The sequence below is a fragment of the Microtus ochrogaster genome, chromosome 4 (assembly GCF_000317375.1).
Source record: "Microtus ochrogaster isolate Prairie Vole_2 chromosome 4, MicOch1.0, whole genome shotgun sequence".
Lineage (NCBI taxonomy): Eukaryota > Metazoa > Chordata > Mammalia > Rodentia > Cricetidae > Microtus > Microtus ochrogaster.
In genome coordinates this window covers 71,316,350-71,343,567 of record NC_022011.1, presented here as the reverse complement: position 1 = coordinate 71,343,567, position 27,218 = coordinate 71,316,350, and the positions used below count along the sequence as shown (strand labels likewise).

General features: G+C 44.8%; 1 protein-coding gene across 3 annotated transcripts in view; it reads left to right on the top strand.

The window, feature by feature from the left end:
- The first annotated feature begins 2,529 nt into the window (after positions 1-2,529).
- The window catches only part of Wdsub1 (WD repeat, sterile alpha motif and U-box domain containing 1), a 34,074-nt gene continuing 9,385 nt past the window's right edge, over positions 2,530-27,218 (top strand). The window contains exons 1-10 of one of the 3 annotated variants that reach the window (XM_026778871.1): positions 2,530-2,679; positions 7,492-7,910; positions 8,843-9,027; positions 9,751-9,843; positions 13,490-13,583; positions 20,507-20,540; positions 22,580-22,620; positions 22,699-22,805; positions 23,643-23,819; positions 26,162-26,302. In XM_026778871.1, the coding sequence (XP_026634672.1) occupies positions 7,513-7,910; positions 8,843-9,027; positions 9,751-9,843; positions 13,490-13,583; positions 20,507-20,540; positions 22,580-22,620; positions 22,699-22,805; positions 23,643-23,819; positions 26,162-26,302 (1,270 nt within the window). In that variant the 5' untranslated portion in view covers positions 2,530-2,679; positions 7,492-7,512. Of the gene's footprint in view, positions 2,680-2,813; positions 2,913-7,491; positions 7,911-8,842; positions 9,028-9,750; positions 9,844-13,489; positions 13,584-20,506; positions 20,541-22,579; positions 22,621-22,698; positions 22,806-23,639; positions 23,820-26,161; positions 26,303-27,218 lie in introns of those variants that run through there. The other 2 variants (XM_013355682.2, XM_026778870.1) reach the window with 2 other exon arrangements.

Sequence of the window (27,218 nt, the reverse complement as noted above, 5' to 3'; positions counted from 1 at the left end):
GGAGGGACGAAGGGAGGGAGAGAGGGAGGGAGGGAGGGAGAAGGAAGGAGAGCGTACTCTCATGGAGTTGGACAGTCACACATGATCATTTTGAGACCGGCTATTATGATGGGTGAAGAATGGAGAAGGCAGACGTATTGCACTTTCTGAGGTCTGTCTTCAGAACTGAGGATGGCCACAACCAAGCCACACAAGAACAACTGTCAGGGATTCTCATGAACTTCTGGTGGCCTTGTGAACAAACACAACCATTTTGGAAAGCAGTTTAAACGTTCCTCACAATGTGAAACTTAACACCTATTGTACAAAATGTAGAGCTCAATAAATATCAATAAAAAATGAGAAAAAAAGAAAAATATGAGCCACTACTACCTGGATCTGTTTCTGCATTGATCTTGTGTAGCCCAGAGTGGCCTTGAACTCACAGAGATCCATCTTCCTCTGTCTCCCAAATCCTGGGATTAAAGGTGTATGACACTACTGTCTAGCTTCTAGTGGCTTAGTTTTACTTTCTGATCTTTAGGCAAGCTTTATTTATTAAAACATAAATAAAATACCACTATAGTCCAAGGCTAGCTCCTTCTCTTAAGAGGGCCAAGAATTTGGGGCTGCAGAGATGGTTTGGTGGTTAAGAGCACTTGCAGAGGGCTGGGTTTAGTTTAGAGTGTTAGTTACAAGGTGTTATGGATAATGATCAGGAAAAAAGCTAAAGAAGATTAGATTCAGAGTTCTTATTTTGAAAAGAAAAAAGGAAATGCTGTAGGATAATGCTCTTGTACACTATAAAGATTTGTCACTCATATTAGTTTAATAAAACACTTACTGGCCAGTAGCCAGGCAGGAAGTATAGGTAGGGCAACCAGGCTAAGAATTCTGGGGAGAGGAAAGACAGTCATCAGCCAGATGCAGAGGAAGCAAGACAAGAATGGCCTCTTGAGAAAAAGTACCAAGCCACATAGCTAAACATAGACAAGAATTATGGATCAATTTAAGTTGTAAGAGCTAGTTAGTAATAAGCCTGAGCTAACAGACCAAACAGTTTATAATTAATATAAGCCACTGTGATTTTCTTTGGGACTTAATGACTGTAGCACCCTGCAGGACAGAAACTTCAGTCTACAGGGAGATACAGAGAACCTAACTATAATTTTTCTCTTTATAAGCCATTCCTATTTGGCAAGATAGGTTAGAAAATTTTCCAGATTTCAAGGTTTTAGTCAAGAGGCCACTACTAGTTTGCCTTTTCCAGTCTGCTTGTCCCGATGGCCTTGGGGGTGAATGTGCTACAAACATCTGGTGTCTCTAGGCAGCGTCCATTAGCTGTTTGTCTCGTTGCTGTAATAAAACACATTCCAAGAGCAAAGTAAGGAAGACTCACAGTTCCAGGAGATAAAGAGCATCGTGTGGGGGAACGTGGGCACCACAACTTGGGGTTTGTTCCCATGGTTATTATAGACCTAGACGTGTTAACAAGATTAACCATCAAGCAGATTTCTTTTATAGGTGATTGCTGCCAGTCAGATTAATGGAGATATGCTACATCCTTGCACACGGCTCCAGGGGTTGACCTGACTGGACCCTTGAAGGAATGAAGAAATGACAGACACGTTCGCAGAAACTGGGATCACATGGTCTGGGCTCTCTCATGGAAAAGACTGCAGAACTCTGGAAGCTGGAAGCTCAGCGTGTTTATTGTATACAGTTAAACAGGGAGGCGGGTTTATTGTATTCAGCTGAATGGGGGGGGACGGTTTGTAGTACACAGCTGAGCAAGGACGCTGGCTTAGCTAATCGTAGCAGGAGCAGTCTATAGGGGAGCAGTCTTCAGGCCAAAAATATCCAGGAGGACACAGCTCCAGTGGACACTTTCTGCACCTTGTCATTGGAACTTGAGAGACGAGGAATGGTTTTCCCACTCCCATGGTGGATCTAAGGTATTGGGCTCCTTAATATGTCTATGTCTGTGCCCATATCATACACACACACATCCACTCAAGGCTTCATTCACTCACTACAGAGATATGAAAAGATAACACTCAAGTCTGGCAAGAATGTGGAGCGATAGACACCGCTACCCATTCTACCAAGAGTAAAACCATGCCTCTCTGGAGAGCCATTGGGTACTTGGCATGTAATGTACTTTTGAAGAATTTTAGGATCATATACCCAGAAGTTCCATTTCTATTTAGGTATATTTGAAGTTTGTAAATGTGGATAATGTACGAAGAAGCTTAATCTAGCTTTCTTTTCTGTGATCAAAAAATGTTGAAGTACCATTCAGCTGTAGGGAAATGTTCAAGAAATTATGTTATAGTTCCAGGTGGACCATTAAGCAGAAAAAAAACCTTCCAGGTAAGTTCCCAGCACTATATTCCCTAGGGAGTCAGCCACGGGGCTGGCCGGGCGCGAGGACGCGCATGCGCGAGTTGAGGCGGGTCTTGGGCGGCTCTCCGGCGCCGAAGCCACGCCCACCTCAAGTCACCGACACGTGATCCAGCGAGCCCGGCTGTGCCCACTGCGCTGCCCAGTCCGGAGGCCAAACCTCCAGTTTCCTGCGGTGCAGCCTCGGTGACCCGGAGCCCCGCGGTGCGCACGCCGGGCTAGCGTGACCCCGGCCGTGGCGAGGCGTGCGGGGAGGAGCGGCCCCGTGGCGGGACGCTCAGTCCGGGTGCGAGGGAAGTGAGTGCGGGCAGCGGCGCGCTGCGCCGTGGCGGGGGTGAGAGCGGGACCGGGTCGCCGGCGGGATGCGGCCACGCACACCCTGCTGGCCCGCAGGCTCGCTCGGCCCGCAGGTTCGAGTCCGGGCCGGTTCGGAAAGCTTTCCGCTGCACTTGCACTCTGGGGATTTGGAACGGCTCCAGAAAGCGCCACCTGAGCTTGTTTTCCCAGCACCTGCTGCCAAGTTCGCGCGTGTGTGTATAGGGCTCTGGGGGGTGGAGGGGAGTTCAACTTTGGAAAGATGATGACGTTGAGAACTTTTAGGATTTTAGCTGTAGAGATGACCGTACATTAGGTGAAGAAAGGAGATTGCGCATTTTACAAGTCGAGGCCACATCTGTCCCTTAGGAATATCAGAGCCACTATTATTATTGGTTTGTTGGTTTTTTTGAGACTGGTTAGGCAGGGCTCCCCTCCTTGTTTACGATGATCTTGAACCCTCAGCCTCCCTACTGCTATTGGTACAGGCTAGCGTCACCAGGCCCAGTATTATTATTTTTGAATTTTTCCGTTTTTTCTATGCTAGATTTTTGTTTGGGAAGCTTTATTTTCTAAGCCATTTCACGCTAGGTCTCATATAAAATATTTAAAGGCAAGCTCACTTGTTTTTGGAAAATAAATATTAAACGGTGTTTTATATGTACGTGGCACTGTCGTGGGTGCTTTGGTTAGAAAAGAGCGGTGTGGACGCGGTGCCTACTTCTTTGTGGGGTAAGAGGGACTCTTGGTCACTGGCACTGGGACTGCACATGGGTGCTGCCGCTGTAGAAATGAGTATGACAGATTCTCAAAAGACTAACATACGACCTAGCTGTCCAACTTCTATATCCAAAAGTCTAAGCCCCCACCACAGAGACGCATGCACTTCTGTGCGTACTGCTGCATTATACAAGAAATGGAGCCATCCTAGATGTCTGTCATCAGACTGTTGGATTTTAAAAGTTGGTACGTGTATACAATAGAATTGTACTTTGCCATAAAGTACATGACATTTGTAGGAAAGTGGATAGAACTAGAAATAACCCTGCTAAGTGAAATAAACCAAACTCAAATGCTGGGTTTCTCTCATGTGGATCGTGAATCGTTACATTTGTTAATTAGTTAACAAATTTAAATTAATTAAATTGTTCTTTAACAATTTTATACATGTACACAATACATTCTGACTGCTCTTGTCCCTTACTCTTTCTTGACACCCCAGCCCACTGGCAACCCCCTCTTCCCTGCAAAACTCCCACCCTCCTGTCTTTTTTTTTTTTTTTTTTTTTTTTGGAGTTTTTCGAGACAGGGTTTCTCTGTAGCTTTTGGTGCCTGTCCTGGAACTAGCTCTTGTAGACCAGGCTGGTCTCGAACTCCCAGAGATCTGCCTGCCTCTGCCTCCCGAGTGATGGGATTAAAGGCGTGCGCCACCACCACCCCGCTCTGTCTTTTTGTTTTATGTCCTCTGGGAGTTTTACCAGGAACTTCTATGTTGCCATAGATTTAGGAGTCATTTGAGCCTAGTGGTTCAGTGGTGGATGCCCAACTGAATAGTGCCCCCCTCTCCCAGAATCTACCATTGGCCAATAGTTCAGAAGTAAGGAGCCCAGGCCGAGAGCTGCTCCCTGACCCTTGGTTTGACAGAGCCTGTCTTGTGCAGGTCCAATGAAGGGCATCAGCTGTTGGGAGCTGATGACTGCAGGGACTGTGTTGTATCTAGGGGTGGAATTTCAGATCACCTCCCTCTGCCTGCTGCCTTTTGAATTATCTTTGTTCCCTGTCCTACAATTGTTCCTTAAGCCGCAGAAGGGATGGTATCAGCATCTTGTTTAGGTCTGATTCCTCAGCTCTCCTTATCCTCAGCAGTCTTGAGTGGCTATGAGACTGCATTCACCACTACTCACGGCAAACAGAGATTCTCCAGGTCTGAGAGTACCATTTGTCTATAATTATGAACATAGATATTTAGAAGGGCAGCTTGACATTTTGTCAGTTAAGCTAAACAACAGTGGTTAGTTTTGTTGTCAGGGTTTCTGTCCTGCCTGGTTCCCTCAGTTTTTAAGTCCCAAAGAAATCACAGAGAGGTCTACATTAATGATAAACAGATTGGCCCACTAGCTCAGGCTTCTTATTAACTCTTATAACTTATATTAGCCCATTATTCTTGTCTATGTTAGCCATGTTGCTTGGTACCTTATTCAGCGAGGCAGTCATATCTTGCTTCTTCTGTGGCTGGATCAGGACTGCATTCTTTTCCCAGAATTCTCTATTCTCATTGACTGGCCTTTTCTTCCTGTCTGGTTGTCCCGCCTATACTTCCTGCCTGGCTACTGGCCAATCAGCGTTTATTTAAAATATAATTGACAGAATACAGACAATTGTCCCATACCACAGTTTCCCTCCAAAGACCTATGACTTCTCGAGGCATAGATTTTGGACAGGTTTTTCGGTACTGGGCATGGATTTTCTCCATGGAGCTGCCCATAAATCCAACCAGAGAGAGATTGGTTATCTCTCAAACAGTGGTGCCAATATTACACTGGTGGGTACCCCTTGCCTGGAAAGTTGTGGTTAGAGTTCACAGAGTTTCAGCTAGGTAAGTCTTGTCTCTTCTCTCCAGCAGCCTTCATGGCACCATCTGGCACTAAAAGCTAGCCAGCAGGGAGGACGTTTCTGGGTCAGGTCCAACTTGATGTCTTTGTATCTTGGAACCAAGAGGCATGGAACCTTCAGCAGAAGAATCTTATCATTTAATTCTGGTGGGCAGCCAAGAAATGGCAAGAGCCTGCGCCGCTTTGGGGGCCTCTGAGGCTTCTCTGACCAGCAATTCCTATGGGAGTGTGGTGTGAATGAGAACGGCCCTGACTGGTTCGTATATGTGGATGTTGGGTCCCCAGTTGATAAGACTGCTTGGGAAGGATTAGGGAGTGTGGCCAGGTGGGAGAAGCGGTGTCACTGGGGATGGGCTTTGAGGAGGTTTCGACAGCTCGTGCCATTCCCAGCTAGCTCTCTTTCTGCCTGTGGATCGGATATAAGCTCTCAGCTACTGTTCCAGTGCTATGCCTACTCACTTACTGCCATACCCCCCGCCGTGCTGGGCATGGATTCTACCCTCTAGAACCGCAGTAAAGTCTTTCATATTATAAGTTTTCTTAGTCATGGTGTCTTTTTCACAACAGTGGAAAAGTAACCAAGATAGGAGGTGCCCCACAGCTGGCATTGAGATTTTTCCTCCATAATTTATTGCCTCTAGGGCAGCATTAGCAAGTCTTGCAAGTTACCTACCTTTGAAACTTTGATATTTTTCAGTTGGGCTTCCATATGGCTTTGAGACACCCTTTGGTTGACACTCCCCTTCCCTCATCTACCCCACTATCCTAGCTTAAACCTTTCTGGCCCAGTATTCCTTCGTCTCTTCTATATGTTGAGTAGCTCATGAAACTCTCTCCTCCCTTAACGTCTGCCTATTCCCAGTGTCCCCTTTCCGGCTTCCTGGCTTCCACCAATATTCCAAGTTAAACGCCCAAAACTGAAGTGCTGAAACTGGGGTTCTGGATCTGAATTCTTACATCTGTGCTGGGGGGTGGGGATATGGGGGTCATGAAATTAGGAAGGAGACCAAGATAAGGGAAGAAAGTGATAGAATGTGTGTGACATGAAGCTGGAGAGATGGCTCAGTGCTTAAGAACACTGGCTTCTCTTCCAGAGGACCTGGGTTTGATTCCTGACACCCATAGAACAGCTCATACCTGTCTATAACTCCATATCTAGGGCCCTCTTTGGGTCTTTGCAGGCACTGAGTGCGTGTTGTGCACAAATATGCATGCAGGCAAAACATTCATATACTACACACACACACATATACACATATATATATTTATACACACACCACACAAATATATACTATAGACCACACATAGGCACTATTTATACACACACATATATATTTATACACACACAACACAAATATATACTATAGACACACATATGCACTATACATACATGCACATATATTACACATGACATGAAGGCAGAAGGGAGTTATTTCCAGAGGGAAGGTGGTCAGAGATCGGGGGTGGGGGGGGAGAGTGGGGAGATTCAGCTAGACAAACTGAAAGGAAATGCCATGATGAAGCTGTGACTGAGTGCTAGTTCTAATAAGCAAATCTAAAAATTACCTTGGAATAAACAACAGGAACACCAAAGATTTGTAAATAAATATTGCTGAAATTTAAAAAAAAAAGGAATCAGACCATAAGTTTTTATGAGCTATAAAGAGGTATTTAGATTTTCAGTCTTTACATTTTGTTTTCGGATAGCATAAGGTCGGGCCAGCTCTGTTTTCTTGGAATTTTGGTTTCCTCGCCTCAGATCTTTTGTGTTTTCACGCAAACCACGACAAGACAGCTTTCGATACAGACACATTTTGAGTGAGACCTTGGGGGGGTTTACCCCCGTCAATAAGTCCTGTTGCAAAGCAAACAACCTTGGCGCTCCTGTGGAGGGAGCAGCTGACAGAGTTCAAGCTGGAAATGTTTGAGTGAGAGGAACGGGTTTGAGGTGAGGTGGGATTTAGGCTCGGGAGGTGAAGCAAGTCTGTTGGGATAGCTGTGGTGGCTGTGATTGGCAGAGGAGATGCTCCTGTGCTTTCTGTTTTGTCATCTCCTCCAAATTATCCCAGGTACTATTGTCCCAGAAATGGGAACGGAGGCGCTTTCATTGGGTAGATTGCACGGACTTGGATTTCCAGTTCCCGGGATGGCAGGTAACTTTGCCCTGTTTAAAAACACGCAGGCTGTTCGATGCGTGAGGACCATGGTGAAGCTGATTCGCACACTGGCAGATCACGGTGATGACGTCAGTTGCTGCGCCTTCTCGCCTTCCCTCTTGGCCACCTGCTCCTTGGACAAGACCATCCGCCTGTACTCCCTGAGTGACTTCGCGGAGCTGCCGCACTCCCCGCTGAAGTTTCACACCTACGCTGTCCACTGCTGCTGTTTCTCACCCTCGGGACACGTTTTGGCATCATGTTCCACAGACGGTACCACGGTGCTGTGGGGTGCGCACAGCGGACAGTCCCTGGCAGTGATGGAGCAGCCCGGTGGCAGCCCTGTGCGCGTTTGCTGCTTCTCCCCGGACTCCGCATACCTGGCATCGGGGGCCGCTGACGGATCTGTTGTTTTGTGGAATGCACAGTCATACAAGTTATATAGGTATGGCTGTTTCAACCCCACCTGGCTTGACCCCTGTTAAAATTAAATTTTATTTTTTATTGTGGTAAAATGGACATAGAGTTGACCATGTTAGTTGAAACTGTTAAGTGCCCTAGAAATCATGGCCTTTATGTTAACAATGAAAGACATCTAATGTTCTTCCTGCTTGGTGACTGCGGAGCAGGAGGGCCAGGTGGCCAAAGAAGATGGCGCCTTTGTGGTCTCAGCTGAAGAAGCTGATGCTTTTAAGTGGTGGGGGAGGGTTACCCAGGTTTAACCCAGGCAGCTCAGATGAATGCGGGCTCTCTGATTTCTAGAAATGGGTGCCTGCGGTTAGCTAACCAGGTTTGTGGTCTCCACCTCTGCGGCGCAGCTTCCTTCCTGCACGTGACTACTTCTGCACTAATGGCAGTCCTTGTGTCTTGTTTTCCTACCTGAGGAACCGTGTTGCCAGGACAGCGCCTTTGCCCTCTCTTCCCAGGAGAATTCCTGTTCACCACATGTGTTTTCTTGTGGCTTTTTTTTTTTCCATGAGGAGTTGGTTTGAAGATGAGGCACAGGGCCTTATTATCTGAAAGATTTTAATACAGAGAGAAATTGAACGTGCTTTTTTATTATAATAGCTTGTCTTTCTAGCAAAAAGCATCCTGTCTGTTTTAAATATGGCCATTGTTACTCTTGGTTGTTTTTTGCTTTTTTTTTTACGGGTCTTAACGTGCTCCCTTGACCGGCTAGAGACATGAGGGTTGTAGCAACTCAGATCCTCGTGAGGTGGTTTCAGCTGATGTTTCGGTGCCCCCGGGACTCCATCAAGAATGTCGGGGTACAGCATTGATGCATTATTTTGTAGGCATCAGTCGCCCCGTCTGGCTCCTTTCAAACGGGACTGTAACATAAAGGACCTCACCTTCTCCTGCTTGGCTTTGTTTCAGGTGTGGTAGTGTCAAGGATGGCTCCCTGGTGGCCTGCACGTTCTCTCCCGACGGAAGCCTCCTTGTCACCGGCTCCTCGGGTGGGGACTTAACCGTGTGGGATGACCGCATGAGGTGTCTGCACAGCGAGAAAGCTCATGACCTCGGAATTACCTGCTGTGACTTTGCCCCACAGCCCCTTTCTGGTTGGTTAGCCCACCCTCTTCAGCACTAGATCCCTGTGTGTAACTCCTCTGACTTGGTCCTTTGAGGCTTCATTCTGTCGTTAGGATGGAGAGTCTGCCCATTCTATTACAGGATCATCCTTTTTCTCTCTTTAAATCAGAATATGAACCTTGAAGAGCTATTATCTGGGGGGGAGGGGTCTTTTTTTTTGTCTGTATAAGACAATTCTGTTTGTTACAAATTCTTTGAATATGGATTTTTTTTTTCCACAGACTTAACTGTTGCCTTTAATGTCTTTTTTTTAAAAAAATTGAATTGGGATAAAAGTTGGAAATTTTTCTTTTTCTTTTCTTTTCTTTTTTTTTTTGGTTTTTGAGACAAGGTTTCTCTGTGTATCTTTGGCTGTACTGGAACTAACTCACAGAGATCTGCCTGAGATCCACCTGCTTCGGCCTCTGCCTCCTGAGTGCTGGGATTAAAGGTGTGTACCACCATGCCTGGCTAAAAGGACTTTTTTTTTTAAAAAAAAAAAAAACAGCAAATACAGAATAAAGTTATAATCCTAAGCAATACCTATTTAGAAGAAATTCTGCAGCCATTTTAGTAGTAGTTTCATTGTCTCAAAGGTCATTGTTTACCTGGCCTAGATGAGTCCCATTAGTTGATCTCGGTAGAGTCAGAACTTTCTGGCTTAAATGTTTTACCAATTCTTTGTGTTTGTTTCTCTAACTTGCTGTTTTTAGGTGGAGAACAAGGCTTTCAGTTTTACCGATTGGCATCATGTGGTCAGGACTGTGAAATCAAACTGTGGTTTGTCTCCTTTACCCGTGCCTTAGGTATGTTTCCACTGTCTGAAACTGTTTGTGACCGACCTATGGAAGACTTTCATCTTTTTTTTTTTTTAACTTAAGATACTCTGGATATTTTAACTGATGGTAAAATTTTGCTCTAAGAAACTTACTGAGTAGGCTATTGTGGCACACACTTTAAATCTGAGTGTTTAGGAGGCGGAGGCAGGAAGGTAAGTATTTTGGTAGCAGGCTCAGCTATGTAACATGGACAAGGCCATCCCGAGCTGTCCCAGACCGAGCCTCAAAAGCAAAGAGAAACTTTGACTGGATGTAAACGCCTGCCGTCCATGGCTGTCTCTGACCACACCTTGGTTCTTTCCCCTCCTTCCCTGCACACCTTAGAATCCACCCTGCACTTGACTTAGCGTTAACTCTTTCAGTGTTTTCCCTACTCTTGGGAAATGCTATTCATATGACCTTTACGTTTATTTATTGTGGCTGCTGTTTATTGATGTGTGACTCTTCCTCCTGCTTGGTCTCATTGTCCTGGGTGGCCTTTCATTCAGGACATACGTGGTGGTGCACTTGGCCCCGGTGTTCCTTTATAGTGTGTATATATATTCTTCCTCTCCTGTGCTCTCTCTGAACCTCGGTCAGTTGGATGTGGGACCCCTTGAGTTGATTCTCCCCTCCCAGCCACACACACATTCACCTTTCCCGCTGTTGAATCTGTATCTTATTGTTTCACTCTTTGAGGAAATCCTTTACTTTTAATCTTTTGAATCGATCTCATCAGTTTCTAAAAGTTCATCTTTATTCCAATTCATTTTTTTTCTAAGGTTATGTATTGGGGCTGGAGAGATTGCCCAGTGGTCAGGTGTGCTTACTGTTCTTGAAGAGAGCCTGAGTTCAATTTCTAACACCTGTGTAGGATGCTGACAGGTTCCCCTGTGGGCACCTGTGCTCACAGATGTTCATGTATGTATAATTAATAATTAAATATGGCTGGGTGATGGTGGCGGCACGTGTCTTTAATCCCAGCACTGGGGGGGGGGGGGGTAGAGGCAGATCTCTGTGAGTTTGAGGCCAGCCTGAACTATAGAGTTCCAAAACAGGTTCCAAAGCTACAGAGAAACCCTGTCACTAAAACCAATGTGTGTGTGTGTGTGTGTGTGTGTGTATGTATGTGTATGAGGGTGGGGCATACATGGTGTGTGTGTGTGTGTGTATGTGTATGAGGGTGGGGCATACATGGTGTGTGTGTGTGTGTGTATGTGTATGAGGGTGGGGCATACATGGTGTGTGTGTGTGTGTATGAGGGTGGGGCATACATGGTGTGTGTGTGTGGACACCACTGTGGTTTGAAGTTGGTTTTCTGCCGCCTCCACATAGGTCTAGGCACCGAACTCTGCTCATTCGGCTTCTGTGGCAAGCACCTTTACCCCGAGCCATCTCGTTGGCCTTCTGTTTCCTTCCCTGTTATAGCTGGTTTGCTGCTCTTGCTTTAATGGACGAGAGAAGGAAGAATTTCCCGAATGCCCTTGTGTTCTCATAACCTCTGGGATTTGCCTTTGCTTGCCTGGATCTTTCTCATCCGCGCCGTTCCCTTCTCCAGACGTCCAGTGACACTATCTGAGATCTGACAGCTCTGTCGGGAGCTCCCAGCCCACAAGTCTGTAGGATGAAGGGGTGTGTTTGCCTTTGGGGGAGGGAGTGGAGGGCAGATGGAGCTTGTCTTCGACCACCATTTTCCTTATATAGGTTTCTCCTGGGGCCGTCGCCTGCCTTGTGCAGCATACTGTTGGGCGGGGCTGGGAGGGATTGAGGTGGACAGCGAGTGTTTCCTGTTCAGACTCTGAGGTAATTGTTTCTGACCTTGTTCCCTGGCTGTTGATGGTCCTATCTGAAAGCTTTTCCTGGGACTGAATATTTCCTCTTCACCTTTAGCCCCCTGCACTGAACTCTGGGCTGTCATCTCTGAGCTGCCGGTCCATTGACCTGTTTTCTGACCTTCCACAATTGGGTTCAGTGTCCTGCGTATGCCTCCTCCTCAGGCACTTGTGAATGCATTCATATCTTGATGAATCATGCATTGTCATTTAAGGATTCTGAAGCTCAGTGGTCTTATAATTTTTTGATCCGCATGCCTCAAAATGGGGTGTCACTTGTTACCTAATAAGCATCAGCTAGAACACAAACCACGATTTTGTCATGAATTGTACTAGAATGTAGGGGAGAGGTTGCGAGGAAATGAGACTCTGCTCTTGTCAGTTTCCGTGGAAAACCTTTTCATTTATAACACGGTGGGGAGGCGGGACTTCTGCCTTCTCAAGTCTGTCCTAGTAAGAAATACAAATACAGTCACGTGTGTGGGCATCCTCAATACAGTTAGCTTGAAATTGTAAGGGAAACCTGCAACATCCCGTAAACTATCTTTACACAGCTCTGAGAAACATGGATGACCTCTTGTGTGTGGGGAAAGCCTCTTTAGACAGCATCTGTCCCTGTCACTGTCGGCACTTTCCTCGGCTTGACAGTATTGTGGGGCCCAGGCAGGCTGGGGCCTGGGCTCCCTGAGGAACCACACTCATGCGTGGGTTCTGCAGTCACCTGCCCTGAGTAGCTGACTTCTGCTCTGTTTGACTGTGGGGATGAAAGCTTGTAAAGTTCACCTTGTGTTCTGGGATTTGTCGCTGTCTGGATGCTTTCTGCTCTCCCAGGAAAACATGTGTGTCTGTCCCGCTTTGAGTGTGAAGCCTTTGCTGCTCTTCTATTGAACCCGTGGCTGCTTAAATATCTGATGTCTGATATTTCAGCAGAGATCTTAAGATCTCACCACTCCATAACTTCTTGTGCTTACTTTTACAAGTTGACATCAGAACACCCTGAATTCTGTTTACTTTTAAGAGAGTTGTGTTTATTTTCAGTAATTCTAAAGATTTTATGGTTGTACTTTTCTTCCCCTTTGCTTTCGAGACAGGGTTTCTCTGTGTGACAGCCCTGCCTGGCTGTCCTGGAACCCACTCTGTAGACCAGGCTGGCCTCAAACTCACAGAGATCCACCTACCTCTGCCTCCTGAGTGCTGGGATTAAAGGCGTGCACCACCATATCTGGCTACGGTTGGACTTTCTAAGAGAGCTGTAGATACTGTAGAGTTGTAGAATGTATAAATACCATTAATTTATGTACAGAAAGACAAAATGTGTTGGTAATGTCAGGTTTTACAAAGTGCAAGCACTTGTTTTGATCTTCCCAGGTGCTAAAATTATGCATACTTCACATCTTTTAAATTTTTAGTGATTATAAAATTGCTCTAGCCTAGTCTTTGCAGAGCACATCGTTTTTAAAAAGTCTGTCATTGGCAGCACTAATTGGATTTAATGGATTATATGAAAAAAATCTACTGTTGAGTGAGTGTGTGTGTGTGTGTGTGTGTGTGTGTGTGTGTGTGTACACGTACTAGATAGTAGACTCAGGGCTACATCCCCAACTATTACTGAGTTTGAAACCATCTCAAACCTTCATTACAATGACCTGATATCTGTATAGATACCCAAGCTGCATGAAGATTTTAATGACTTAGTCTTTTTGTTACCCACATTCTTAAAGAATAGGAATGAAATAGCTTTGACTTAAAATAAATTGTAAGCATTATCAACTTACTAATTTTTTTCTCCTTATTAATTACAGGCTTTGAATTAAAATATAAAAGTACGCTACGTGGGCACTGTGCCCCTATTCTGGCTTGTGCTTTCTCCCACGATGGACAGATGCTTGTGTCAGGGTAAGTGATCTGACTAAACCGCCGATGCTCCTGAGGCAGCCCCCTGTCGTTGTTGCCTGGGTGACATTCAGCTGTTTATCCTGTGGGCGTGCGTGCGCCACGCCACGGTATGTGTGCGGAGGTCCGAGCACAACTTGCAGGAGCTGGTTCTCCCCTTCCACAGTGTGGGTTCCAGGGCTTGAACTCAGGTCAGCAGGCTTGGTGGCAGTCATCATTACCTGCTGAGTCATTCTGCCAGCCCAGTGGTTTTTCTCTCTTTCCTATCTTCTAAGTTTTAACCATTGAGTGGTAGGGTGCTACCTTGGCTTGGTTAGTTTGTATTTTCCTTCAGAACAGTCAGGTCAGAACTTCATTGAGATCTATTTTAGCATCAGATATATTTCCCCTGCATCTCAGGATGATCTCAGGTGAATTCCACTCATTTCCAACGTAAACTTTGCTTTGTTGCAGGAGCCTGGTGCTTTATATGGTATATTGCTGTAGAGAAAGTTACTTTTCAATCTCACCATTTTGGATGTGATTTCATATTTTTTTTCTTCTAGATGTTCATAAAACTTTTAATATGTAGCTTCCTGTACATTCACTTAAGTATATCTACACATGGGCTCAATTTAGGCTGCTACGAAGTTTTAGAAGACAAATTAGGGGGAGGGCCGGGAGGCATGCGCTCTGTGTGAGAACCAGAGGAAACGGCAAGAGTGGCTTCTCTCCTTTTACGACAGGGGTACCAGGGATTTAGCTGCTCATGTTGTCAGACTGTCTTTGAATCACCAGCTCCCAAATGATGACATGGAGATTTACCAAGTATGAAAGCTTAGCCTTAGCTCATTCCCAACTAGCTCTTAATAGAACATTAATCTACGTTCTTCCACGTGGCTCGTTACCTTTCCTCCATACTGGACATCTGACTCCTGCAACTCGCTAACGAAATCTGCCTCTTTTCCCCCTGGAGTTCCTGTCTCTGCCCAGAAGTCCTGCCTATTCTCTCCTGCCTAGCAATTTGCTACTCAGCTCTTTACTAAACCAATCAGAAGGTGTCTTTCACACAGTGTGCTCAAATATCCCACTGTATCCTCAGGCTTGGCAACTTCCTTCTTCCTCCTCCTCCTCTTCTTTCTTCCTCCTCCTCCTTCCTCTTTTTCTCCCCCCCTCCTCCTCTTCTTCCTCTCCCTCCCACTCCCCCTCCTTCTCCTCCCCTTTTTTTTTTTTGGTGGGCGGCGGTGTTTTAAAGACAGAGTTTCTCTGTGTAACAGTCCTGGCTATCCTGGAACTTACTTTGTAGACCAGGCTGGCTTTGAACTTACAGAGATCCGCCTGCCTCTGTCTCCTGAGTACTGGGATTAAAGGCGTGCACCACCACCACCTGACTCCTTTTAGCTTCTTAAATCTGTGGGAAAATGTTCCGTCAATTTTTGAAATTCTTATCTCTTCTCTTGCCCTTGTTCCTTTCTGTCTCCCTGCACGGTGCCAGTCAAGTGTGAGTTGTATCTTCTGACTGTAAACATTAGATTTTTCAGCCTCTTACGTTTTTTATTGTTTCTTCTGTCTTCTAAATTTTTTTTGTATATTTTATGTGTATGAGTGTCTGTGCATTAGGTGTGCCTAGTGCCCAAGGAAGCCAGAAGGGGCTTCAGATCCTCTGGGACTGGAGGTACAACTGGTTGGGAGTCACCCTGTAGGTGCTGGGAATCCAATCCAGGTCCTCTGCAAGAACAGCCAATGTTCTTAACTGCTGAGCCGTCTCTGCAGCCACTACTGTGCTACGTTTAGTCTTCTGACTTTCAATCTTACTTAATCTGTGGTTCTGTAGTTTCTAGTTGGCTGTTTTGTAAGACCCTTTTGACAAATTATGTGATTTCTTGTTCTCATTTGGAACATTTATTTTCAAAACTTGACCTCATGAAGCTTGATTTGAACACACATGACTGATTCAATTACTTTATAATATTCTTCATAAAATTTGTATTACAGTTTGACAACCTAGCCTCTTTTCAAACAAACAAAAAAAAGAGATATGATTTCTTTGTTGTTTAGATTTTTTAAAGTTCCTGATACTTCAGTAAGACCAGCTCCATACGACATTAACTACAAGTTATTTTTTTTGTTTCTATGTATGAGCATGGCTGTATGAGGGTCCACGCGAGGGGTGCGGCTATATGAGGGTCCACGCGAGCGGCTGTATGAGGGTACGCGCGAGCGGCTGTATTGTGCGGCTGTATGAGGGTCCACGCGAGCGGCTGTATGAGGGTCTGTGCATGCGCGGTTTCTCGGCAATGCTAGTGATCAAACTTCAGAACTCTGTCCATGCTTGACAAGTCTCTACCACTGAGCTATATATACACCATTACTTACATAGTTTTTTTGGAGTGGGAGAAGCCTTGCTTTTTTGCCTAAACATTCTTGAACTTAAGTATGCACTATTGTCAGAAAAGTCTTCTGTTTCTCAGAATTTTCTATTCAGCCATTTGCCTTTGATTATAATATTTGTCTTGAAATGAAATGGCATGTGATTCTCTATATGCTTGATATTGCCCATACCATAACTTTACAGGAGTCAGTTCCCATAATTGTGAAACCCGGTTATTGCCTTCATTGCTTTCTTTCCTGTCCCAAGAGTGTGTGGCTGATCCAGATATTTGGGTGCACACATGTGGTGCACACACGGACACAGACATGTACATATAAGAAATTCGGTGTCTCTAAACGAAAAGAACAAACAACCTAGAGCAGTAGTAGGTGGGAAAGCAGAGCCAAGCCCCCACAGGGTTAGTAACCCATACCTCCAAGTGTGTGGGGATGGTGCCTAGTCTTCAGAGGCAGAACATAGGACTCTGACCTAACAGTGGTGGTTTTATATGTGGTGGATTTATACTATGACAGTATTTCTGGGAAGTGGTAAAAGGGAACGGTGGGGCCTAGTTAGAATAAGTCAAGTCACAGGGGGCAAGTTCTTGGGGGTCATGCTCTCCCTGGGGTCATACCTCGCCCCGGCCTCTTCCTATAGTCCATTCTCTAAGTTCTGTACACTGAGGAATGAAGAGCAGCCTCCACCTCCTGCCACATTGTGTTGTGCAGGTAACAGCAGCCTAAACCAGTAAACCCTTCTTCCTCTAAGTTGAAATACATTAAATGGAAAAATGGATGTATTTACAGTGTGGGCCAAAAGCTGGGGAGAGTTCTCTGTCTCTGCCTCCCCCGCAGCAGTGTGACGGGTTATGGAAAAGATGGGACGAAGGATAGGAAACACACAGATAATTAGCTGGGGCCGAAGTGCCTTCAGCTGGCGAGAGGTTTTAAAAGCTGGGTTCTTGATACACCTTCCAGGAGTAGGAAGCAGGAGCCCAAGCGACGTCCCTCTCAGCATGGCTCCTGCGGGGAAACCAAGGAAGACAGCAATGGCCTTAGCTGGGTATCATCACTCACACCTACAGACCCAGCACTTGAGAGATGGCAGCAGGAGGATTGCCTGTAGTTTAAGGCCCACCTAGTGTACAGTATGAGATCCTTCTGAAATAAGTAAGATGAACACAATAAAGAATAATAAATTTTTGAGGGAGCTCAGGTTATGCTAGTGTCTTCAGCCTCTGCGGACCTAGGGAGGTCATGGGCATTGCTGAAGTGGCAGGTTGGCTCTCTTGCCAGCACACAGGATGGGGCTGAGGTCAGTCCACGCTAATGACTTAAGAATGATACATTTCAGGCTCAAGAGTTTATGAACTAAAGAAATGTAATAGCCGAAAGCTTTTAGCAGTAAAAATACCCTTTTGAAAATATAGTGTGTATGTTTGTGTGTATTTCCGAATAAATAAGAATATTTGCTTGTGTTGTAAGCAGCAAAAAGGCACAGATCGGGCTACAGACAGTGTATTAGAGAAACACATTCCAGTGGAACGGAAGCAGTACCATATGTTGTAAGAATAGATTCCACACATAGTGATTCTGTAGGTAAAAGTCCTCTGGAAGGTTTGTAATGTATAAAAAAGATTAATGCTCTTTCTCTAGTTTGCTTTTGCCACTGTGACCAGATCTTCTCCTTTTATATGATACAATTTTAATATATGACACATATCACCGCTGGATTTTTTTTTTTTTTTTTTTTTTTTTGCGATGCTGGGAACTGAACTTAGGGTTCACACATACTAAACACACTCTCCACCACGGAGCTATTTATCTATGTTCCTAGCTCTGTCATCACATGTCGTCTGAAACATCTCTACCACACATGCAAGGCTCATCACTTAAACTAAAGCCAAGATATTTGTGCTTCTAACCGCTGCTGAAAACATCTGGCCCACATCTGTTGATTCTTTTCCCCAGATCTTGCAGTTCTTGCCCAGCAGTCAGCTAAATCGTCGTGTTTGCCACTATTTAGGTGTGTCTCATTCCTATCAAAAGGTGAATATTGCTCATCATCAAAATAATAAAGCTGGGTGCCATGGGACCGTGATGTAATTCTATCCCTGAGAAAGCTGTAATAGGAGGATTGTGAGTTCAAAGCCAGCCTGGGATCATAGACTAAGACTCGCTCAAAAAATAAACAAAGCAAATTCTCTTTTGACCCAGGAGAGCTTAGAACTGAGTTTCCTTCTCTTGTCTAGGAATAGGCTAATGGACAGAGTGGCTGCAAAATTGTACAAGTATGTCAGGCTGTCTTTTTTTTGTTTGTTTGTTTGTTTGTTTGTTTTTTCGAGACAGGGTTTCTCTGTGGTTTTGGTTCCTGTCCTGGAACTAGCTCTTGAAGACTAGGCTGGTCTTGAACTCACAGAGATCCGCCTGCCTCTGCCTCCCGAGTGCTGGGATTAAAGGCGTGCGCCACCACCGCCCGGCTTAGGCTGTCTTGCAGAAGAACAGGACAATTCCAAGTTGCAACTCTTGTAGTTGAGTTTCTGGTGATTATCTAATAACACCGGGGTCCTGGTAGCCCCCCTCCTTCCAAATCTTGAGGGAAGTGCTGTGTGTTGTTTTCAGTCCCTTTCCCAGAATTCTAGTTTCCTGTCAGCCGTTGTCTTGTCACTATTAGGTGGCTGGCGTAGTATAAGGTTAGAACTTTGAATGTTTTAGGTGTATGCTGATGCTATAGGTAACACTTGACTGTTTTCTGGATATTTTTAGTTCATTTGGACAGACAGGCAAGTGAGGGAGTTGAAGTTATAACTTGGTGAAATATAAGCATTTAGTTCTTAAAGCAGGCTGCTGGGAGCAAGGCAAGAATGAACCAGTGGGCTGATATGAGAGGGAGATTTCACACATCCTCCGTCACCATGAGACAGACTGCACACTCGAGACAGGCAGACAGTGAGGAACACAAGCTAAAGTGTACAGACGTCAGTGACTTGAAAGGAAAATGACAGAAACAAGTGAGATCCGAGGTCAGAAGACGTATGCAGAGGTAGGGGTGACATGGGGAAAACAGTAGAATTAGAGATGCAGATGGGGTATAAAGTCAGAAACCTTATTTCCTAGAAATTTCCTCTAGGTTAGAACGTATCATGTTAGTCTATTTCACCACACTGCAGTACAGTACCGGAGGCCTGGCATCTTTAGGAAGAAGGGCACGTGGGGCTTAGCAGTGAAGAGCTCCTGCCGATCTTCCAGAGGACCTGAGTTCCGTCCTGCACCACGTCAGGAGGCTCCCAACCTTAACTGTAGCCCCAGGAGGTCTCACTGCCTCTCCATGTCTCCATAGGCACCTGTTCACTTATATACAGACAAACACACACAAATAATAAAATACATTTTAAGAAATTAAAGGAAAAGCAGTGCTCCTTTTCTCCCTACCAAGGCACTGGTTTGCATTTTACTTTGTATATAGATGCCAGGCTCTCGAATGAGTCAGCCAGTCCCTCTTACTCTATAATGACTAGCAGAAGGCGACTTAGGGCTGCATTTCTCAATACCCAGTTCCTGACCTCTCTTTATTCTCATTACACCTTCTTGACAGTTGTCCCAATCCAGTGCTCAAACAAGTCACTGATTCTGCTCACTTGACATTGTGTTTGATGGTGGTTCCTGAGACTGGAATTTATTGTTGTCAGCCTGACATTTAAAGAATGTATCTATTTGAGACATAGTGTCATGACAACCAGGTGGGAGGATTGTTTTCAATATAAACTTAAGATGAATGGGCTCTCATCAGAAGGAGATGGTATTAGCTGTCCTTCCCACAGAAGCTTAAATGGACATGTGTGTGTTTACGTGCGTGTGTGCATGCATGTGTATGTGTTTCAACTGATGAATTTTTCACGTCTTTCATGACATCTTTAAGGTTTAATGTAGTACTGATGTTCATCCATGCTGCTGAGCAGGGCATCCTGAGTTTTAAAGCCCCTGTGTTGCTCTTGTTTCTTCTTGGATAGTTGTCCACACTGATATGCCACGGAACTGGGAAGTTCCACCCACCATGTTGCTGATGTCACTTCTTAGTCTTCTTTTTCCAGGATGTTAAAAGAAATGGAATTTTCCATGAGAATTTTAGTAATTTACAGAATTCAGGACTAAATGAGAGCAGTTATGTATTATGTCTAGCATATGCATAATTATTATTTTGAATCTATGACAAAGATTCTGAGCTTAGCATTGGGTTGCCTACTGAACAAGGGACTCCTTTGACTGTAGCCCAGTACATTCTCATGATGGTGAACACAGATAGTAGTGTTACACAGTGTTAGTGCGGGTCTTGCTTACCTCGCAGTGTGTATCGTGCTGGCAGGAAGATTTCCAAGGGTGGAAAATCAGAAACTAGCATGTTTTAATCTATTGTGTAAGCCATGTGCTTCGCTATTGCGACTCTTTTTCCTACAAGAAGAGCCCGCCCAGATGTCCACTCCACTCTAGCTCACCTGTCAGTCGTCCAGCCTTTCCAGAAGAGTATACTTTGCTTGTTAGAGAACTTTTCACGTATTGTTTGCTTTTTTTTTTTTAAGGTCAGTGGATAAGTCTGTCATCATATATGATATTGTAAGTATATCAGATCTTGTGTGTGAACTATGTAAATTGCTTATTTACATAGTTTAATTGAACCTCGAATTTAGTTATATAAAAATACATTTTTGTTGTTGTTTTGTCCCCCCCCCCCCCAGATAGGGTTTCTCTGTAGCTTTGGAGCCTGTCCTGGAATTCACTTTGTAGACCAGGCTGGCTTCGAACTCATGAAGATCCATCTGCCTCTGCCTCCTGAGTGCTGGGATTAAAGGTGTGTACCACCACCCTGCTAAAATATGTTTATTTTTAATATACCTATTGTGCCCAAGAATATAATATTGATTCACACAACGCTGAAATACTAAGATACTTGGAAAAACCTTAAGTATTTCCATACTATCTTTATGATTTTAAATCTAATCACAGGAAACACAGAATTAGAGAGCACCAGTGTTCAAAAATTCATCCTGCCCAGCTTTCATGGCAGCAGGCTGTGGTTGAATGTAGCCTACCCATAGTTCTTAGAGCACAGGGTAGATTCAGGGACCAACAGAAAAGTAAGTTACCACAGCCTTGGAAAAATATGAGTTTGGGGCAGATTTATATGAGGAAATGCTGAATGGCATGAGTATAAGTAAAGATGAACATTTATATTTCACAAAGATAATGTGGGATGATGATAAAGATAAAGATGATGGGAGTGACCTTTAAGAGAAAGTCAGTGTTGTGCGGCATCGCATGACTGGGTTCAGGCATCAGCCATGATGACCATCCGGCGGAGGCGTAAGTCATAAGAGTGTGATGTCCAACAAGTGATTAGTCACCCACACAGGAGTTAAAGTCAGTGGTCACTCAAGCCGGGTGAGAAAGAGCTGCGGTCTCTCCTGCCAGCTTGTTATGGGATGCCTATATTCACAAATGGGTGTAACACTGATTGTTGTCTCTAAACCATGTGCTATTCCCTGCTAGTAACTTGTCCTGACTAGTTAATCTGGGAAGAGGCACCTCAGTTGAGAAAATACCTCTGTTATATGGCCTGTAGGCAGTTCTGTCAGGCATTCTTTTCTTAATGATGGGTGTTAAAAGACCACTCCTGAAGCCATGATGTTGGGTGGAAGGAAGCAGGCAGAGCAAGCCATGGAGAGCTGGCCAGCAGCAGAATCCTCCATGGCCTTTTCTGCCTCGGTCCTCGCTGGCTGGCGTCCCTCAGTGATAGACTGTGATCTGGAAGTGTAAGTGGGATTAAACCGTGATGTGGAAATGATTTCTTATTAATAAAGAAACTGCCTAGGCCCATTTCATAGGCCAACCCTTAGGTAGGCGGAGAAAACAGAACAGGATGCTGGGAGAAAGAAGTTGAGTCAGTGAGTCGCCATGATTGTCCCACTGCAGACAGATGCAGGTTAAGATCATTCCTGGTAAGCCAGCTTGTGGGCTACACAGATTAATAGAAATGGGTTAGATCAATATGTAAGAGCTAGCCAATAAGAGGCTGGAACTAATGGGTCAGGCAGTGATTAAAAGAATACAGTTTCCGTGTAATTATTTCGGGGCATAAGCTAAGCTAGCCATGTGGGTGGCCGGGTGCGGGGGACGCAGCCCCGCCGCTCTTATTTCAACAGAGTATTTCAACAAAACCGTTCCTGCCCCAGGTTGCACACATCGGTAGGAACACTAACTGGGATAGTATCGTGCATTGACCCCCTAAGTGTGCCCAGTAGTAAGTGTGCCTTCCATTCACTGATGCTGCAGTAGTACAGATACCACTGCAAGAATGCCCCCTACTTCCTTTGTTATGCAACTGGGCTTCTAGTAACAGTCTTGGTCAAACTGGCAAATGTCAGGGGTCACTGCATAAAAATCTCCTAAGAAGGCAGTCAGTAGGCCGCCATGCTGATGACCAAGGAAGCAGAACAAGCTCTAATATTTAGTTATGATGTCAGCCTTCCTTCTGTTGTCACTAAGTCTAGCAGGTTGGTGACCAGTAATGCATTCAGCATGTAGACCGTGTAAGTGACGCTTCATCCCTGCCTCATCTCTTGCCTGACTAATGTAGTTATTCTCTTATTTTCCAGGCTACTCAGAGTGTGCTTCACACATTGACTCAACATACCAGGTCTGGGTTAATTTCACTGCTCTAATACGATTAAAAATACTAGCCAGACAGTATGTAATGGCTGTGTTTGTTAACTAGGTATGTCACAACTTGTGCCTTTGCACCCAACACCCTTTTACTTGCTACTGGTTCAATGGACAAGACTGTGAACATTTGGCAGTTTGACCTGGAAACACCTTACCAAGGTTAGTAAGATGACCCTATCCTTGTGCTGTGGGTAAGTGCTCTCTGTAAGCTAAAGCCCCAGCCCAAGCAATGAACATCCTTAACCATCTCAACACTGATCAGAAATTTGGGTGTGTCTTTTTTGTAGTCTCGGGGATTGAACCCAAGGCCTTGTGTATGCTAGGCAAGTGCTCTACTTCAGAGCTACCCCCAAGCCTAAACTTTAGTTAATCCTTTAGTGTGCTATTTATATTGCCTTTCTCAATACACCACACAGACTCAAATTTAATACACCTTAAAACTACTTTTAGAGAATCCGTGTGAGTTGTCTGCAGTTAAGTTTTGGCAAAGGATTGTATGCACATTCTTGAATGTCAAGGCCCAGGAGTTTTTCCATGTTTGGTCCTGGTTTTTCAGGTTCACATAGCCTGAGGACAGAATAGGAATCTTAGCTTTATCTTGTTGGCTTTTCTTTTGGCCTCAGCAAGCAGCACAGGTGTGCAACTTAGTTTTCCTTTTATCATTGTCAGCAATAACCGCATGGCAGTGCTGGTGTCCAGGTGACAGCGAGCAGAGAATCCTTTCACGGCGGGGGTATTACAGAGCAAGGAAAATCTGGACTAGAGGTGTGGGTAGAGCGTGTGGCCAGTATGCACAAGGCCAAGGTTTGATCCTCAGCACCACAAAAACAAAAAACTCCTAAAGGATAGCATTTCCTGCAGCATTAGGTTACTCCTGTTGGTGCTATCCAATATGCTTCTTAAGAGGAAGTTAGACAGTCAGGCAGACTCAGAGCAGGAATGTGTAGAGAAGAAACGTTTGGTCTGCCGTTCACTTGCCTGTGCGCTTTAAAGCAGGAGGCATGAACGATCAGCTGAAGCAGTTGGTTGAAGACTGGTCAGAGGAGGATGTCTCAACATGGCTTCGTGCTCAGGGCTTGGAGGACCTCGTTGCTATCTTCCAGATGAACAACATCGATGGAAAAGAACTGCTTCATCTCACAAAAGAAAGTCTGGCTGGTGATTTGAAAATTGGTAAGGGCCGGGCGGGGGTAATGAATAATATTTCTCTGATCATATACTAGCTTTTACACAAGCATCTTCAGCTTTCTTGTGTGTCTATTCAAAGTAGAATTGGTGGGTCATAGGGAAATCCTCTGCACGACACTGGAGAGTTGTCAGGCTGCTTTCTAAAGCAGCCCTGCTATTATACAGTCCTGTCAGCATGGGGAGGGCTTCTCTATAGCCCCCCCCCAGCATGGAGGAGGGCTTCTCCATAGCCCCCAGCATGGGGGAGGGCTTCTCTACACCCACCCAGCAAGTGAGAAAGCTCCAACACTTGTTTGCTTTTGTTATTAGCACCATCTAGTAGTTGTGGTTTCTCCTTTAGGCTTCTATTTGCATTTCCTTGATGACTTAGGTAGTTGGTTTAATGCATTTGGGTTGCTAGGGCAACATCTGTAAACTAGGTAGCTAATAAATAAGAAATTGATTTCTTCATTCTGCCAAGTCCAAGATCAAGGTACTGGCGGTTTGGTATCTAGTCAGGAGTAGCTTCTGGCTTACTGACAGTACTTCCCTTAGTGGAATGGATGAGGTCACTCTCTGGGGTCTCTTTTATAAGGGTTCTGATCCTGTTTGTCCAAAACCCCTCTGTCACCACTGTGTTACTTGTAACTAGGTTTTGTGCTTGCTCTTGACCTAAGGCCAGGAATCAGTGGTTTCAACATGAATATTCTTCTTCACAGTTTGGAAAATCGGCAGATTCAATAATTTAGGAGCAGAATTAGAAAACCTGTTCACTGGAGCATCTGGTTCTCCATATCGTTCTGAAATATCTGATATTTTAGCCTTATGTCAGGATCTACTGTATGGCCATGCCCTGTGATCCTCCTGCCTCCACCTCTCAAAGATTACGGGCAGGCACTCTTTCCAAACACTAAGTTGGGCTGAGACAGAATTAGAATCGGGAAAAGAGAAAATGAAAATAGGAAAGGCAAACTGGTGACATACATGCTGACGTTTGCTTTTTGCACGCAGAAATGTCTTGTGTGCATTTTTTGTCATAGTTTGATTTCAGGGTTTCTGATGCCAGCATAAAATCCGAATTCAGCCCATAGAAGTAGTCGTGCACTGTAAAGTATGTTGGGCTGTTGCAGGCCAAAGCAGTGTCCACTGTGTTTGACACAGTAGCTAAGAGACTGAGCAATGTCAAGCCTCTCAGCAATAGGATAAGGGACTTTTAGACATTCTTGAGTTCCTCAATCTAGTGTTTTCACCAATGTGTTTAAACCATTTTCTAGGTTGCTAATGAAAAACCTCATAGTAAGATCCTGTCTAGAAAGCAGAGGTACTTGAGAAGGGTGTGAAAAAAGTGAGCCACTGTGGGTGTGCCCTCCAGCTCTGCCCCTCTGTCTGTCTCCCAGCTCTCCAGAGATCAGAGTCAGGGCTTCCCTAAGAAGTAACTCCTGATGTCATATATTCTCATAAGGAGTAACCTCTGTCCTGATGTTGAGATGTTCTAGGGCATTTGTGAAGCTGTGCAATTGTGAACACTGTTGACCTGTCTTTATTATAGTGTGCATGATAGAGAGCAAGAAAACCAACATTGGGACAGTATTAGAAGAGCCCTGAGTGCAGTCGCTAGAGCTGTGTGTGCACTGGCCTCGGGACGCTGTTCTGTGCTGGAGATCTTAGAACTTGGAAGTGATGAGCTGGTATAGTTTAGAACTGCAAGTGCAAAGAAACTACTGTAGGTCAGAACTCACGTATTGAAATAATTAATCATACATTTATAAATAGGAGTGAAAGCGTTTTTGTTTTCATTTTTTTTCCACAGAGGTTTCAAAGTTTGGTCTTTCCTTTCTGTAAACTAATAAAAGCCCATGAGGCCTTTTTTTTTTTAATTTAAATAATTTCCCAGGTTGCTAGGGTTTGGAGGTGTGCGCCTCAACATCCACGTGTTAAGTTCAAGGGCCAGCCTGTGATATTGCAGGGACAGAGCTGTAAGAGCTGAGACTTAGTGGGATCAAGTTAGCTCATTGTCATATCCCCTGAAGAAGACACTGGGACCCCCTTCCCTTCCTCTTGCTTCCTAGACACCAGGAAGCAAGCGGCTTCATCACTGAGTGTTCCCATGACATTCTCCTATCAAAATGCAGGGGAGCAACTCATCCATGGACAAAAACCGACCCGGAGTCAACCCTTCCACCTTTCGGTCAGCTTGAGTATTGTGTCCAGTAAGAGAAAGCTGATATTAACACATTGCTGAAAAATAACTCAAATTTCTTTTCTAGCTTTATGCTTCACCTGTCTTTACACCCTTATGTCTTGAAAGTTTATTTCACTTCCCAGTGACACTTCAGATTTCCTTTTAGAATCCCTGGGGCTGCGCAGCAAAGTGATGAGGAGCATTGAAGAGCTCAGGGCCAAGATGGACTCCCTTTCTTCTGGAATCCCCGATGAGTTTATCTGTCCAATAACCAGAGAGCTTATGAAGGACCCCGTCATCGCGTCAGGTATGTGTGGCGACTGCCATGCTCAGGGTACATGATGGTGGGGGCTCTCTGAACAAACTCATTGACACTTGGGCTGAGCTCAAAATTCCATTTTTCTCATGAGTAGATTTTTTTCCTTTTAAAAAAAGTCATTAGATCCAAAGTAAACAATCGTATATTGTATATTTTGTAATAAACTGGACACAGTACATTTGGAATTGAGACCAAAGGATTAAGTTTTGAAATTTCACCTAAATTGATGTGAATACCAGATGAAAAGACTGTGTGAGAGTGTGTATGTGCGTGCGCGCGCGCGCGTAGGTGTGCATGCGCACGCAGAGGGGGCCACTGGGTGTCTTTCTCTGTCACTGTCTGCCTTACTCCCTTAAGACACACTCTCCCACTGGAAGCTTGAACCTTGCAGATTAGGCTAGGCTGGCCAGTGAACTCCCAGGCTCCACCTGTCTCATGCTGAGGTTGGAGTCAAGGCATGCATAGCCATACCAGGCTTTTATGTGGGTACGGGTGGTGTGGGTTTGAGTCCTCATGTTCAGGGCTGCACAGGAAGCTCTCTTACCTGATGAGCCATCTCCCAGCCCTCAAGATTTAAGGTGACTTTTGTTGTGTCTATCATGCACTTTAGTGATTCAGAGACAAGAATGTGAAGATTATGAAGTTAGAACATTTGATATCAGTCTCTCATCAGTATACAGATATGCTCAGCAGAATGTTTTTGATGTTCCTTGTTGCACACACCAATAATTCATTCCTTTTCATTGCTGTATAGTGTGGCATTGCACTAGATATACCACAATACATGTGTCTATTAACTGGCAATGGACTAGCATGTCTGAAGCTGTCATGACATTCCATGCACAGATCTTTGTCTGGGAAGGACTCATGTCTCGTCATAAAAGATTTAGGAGTGGAATTTCTG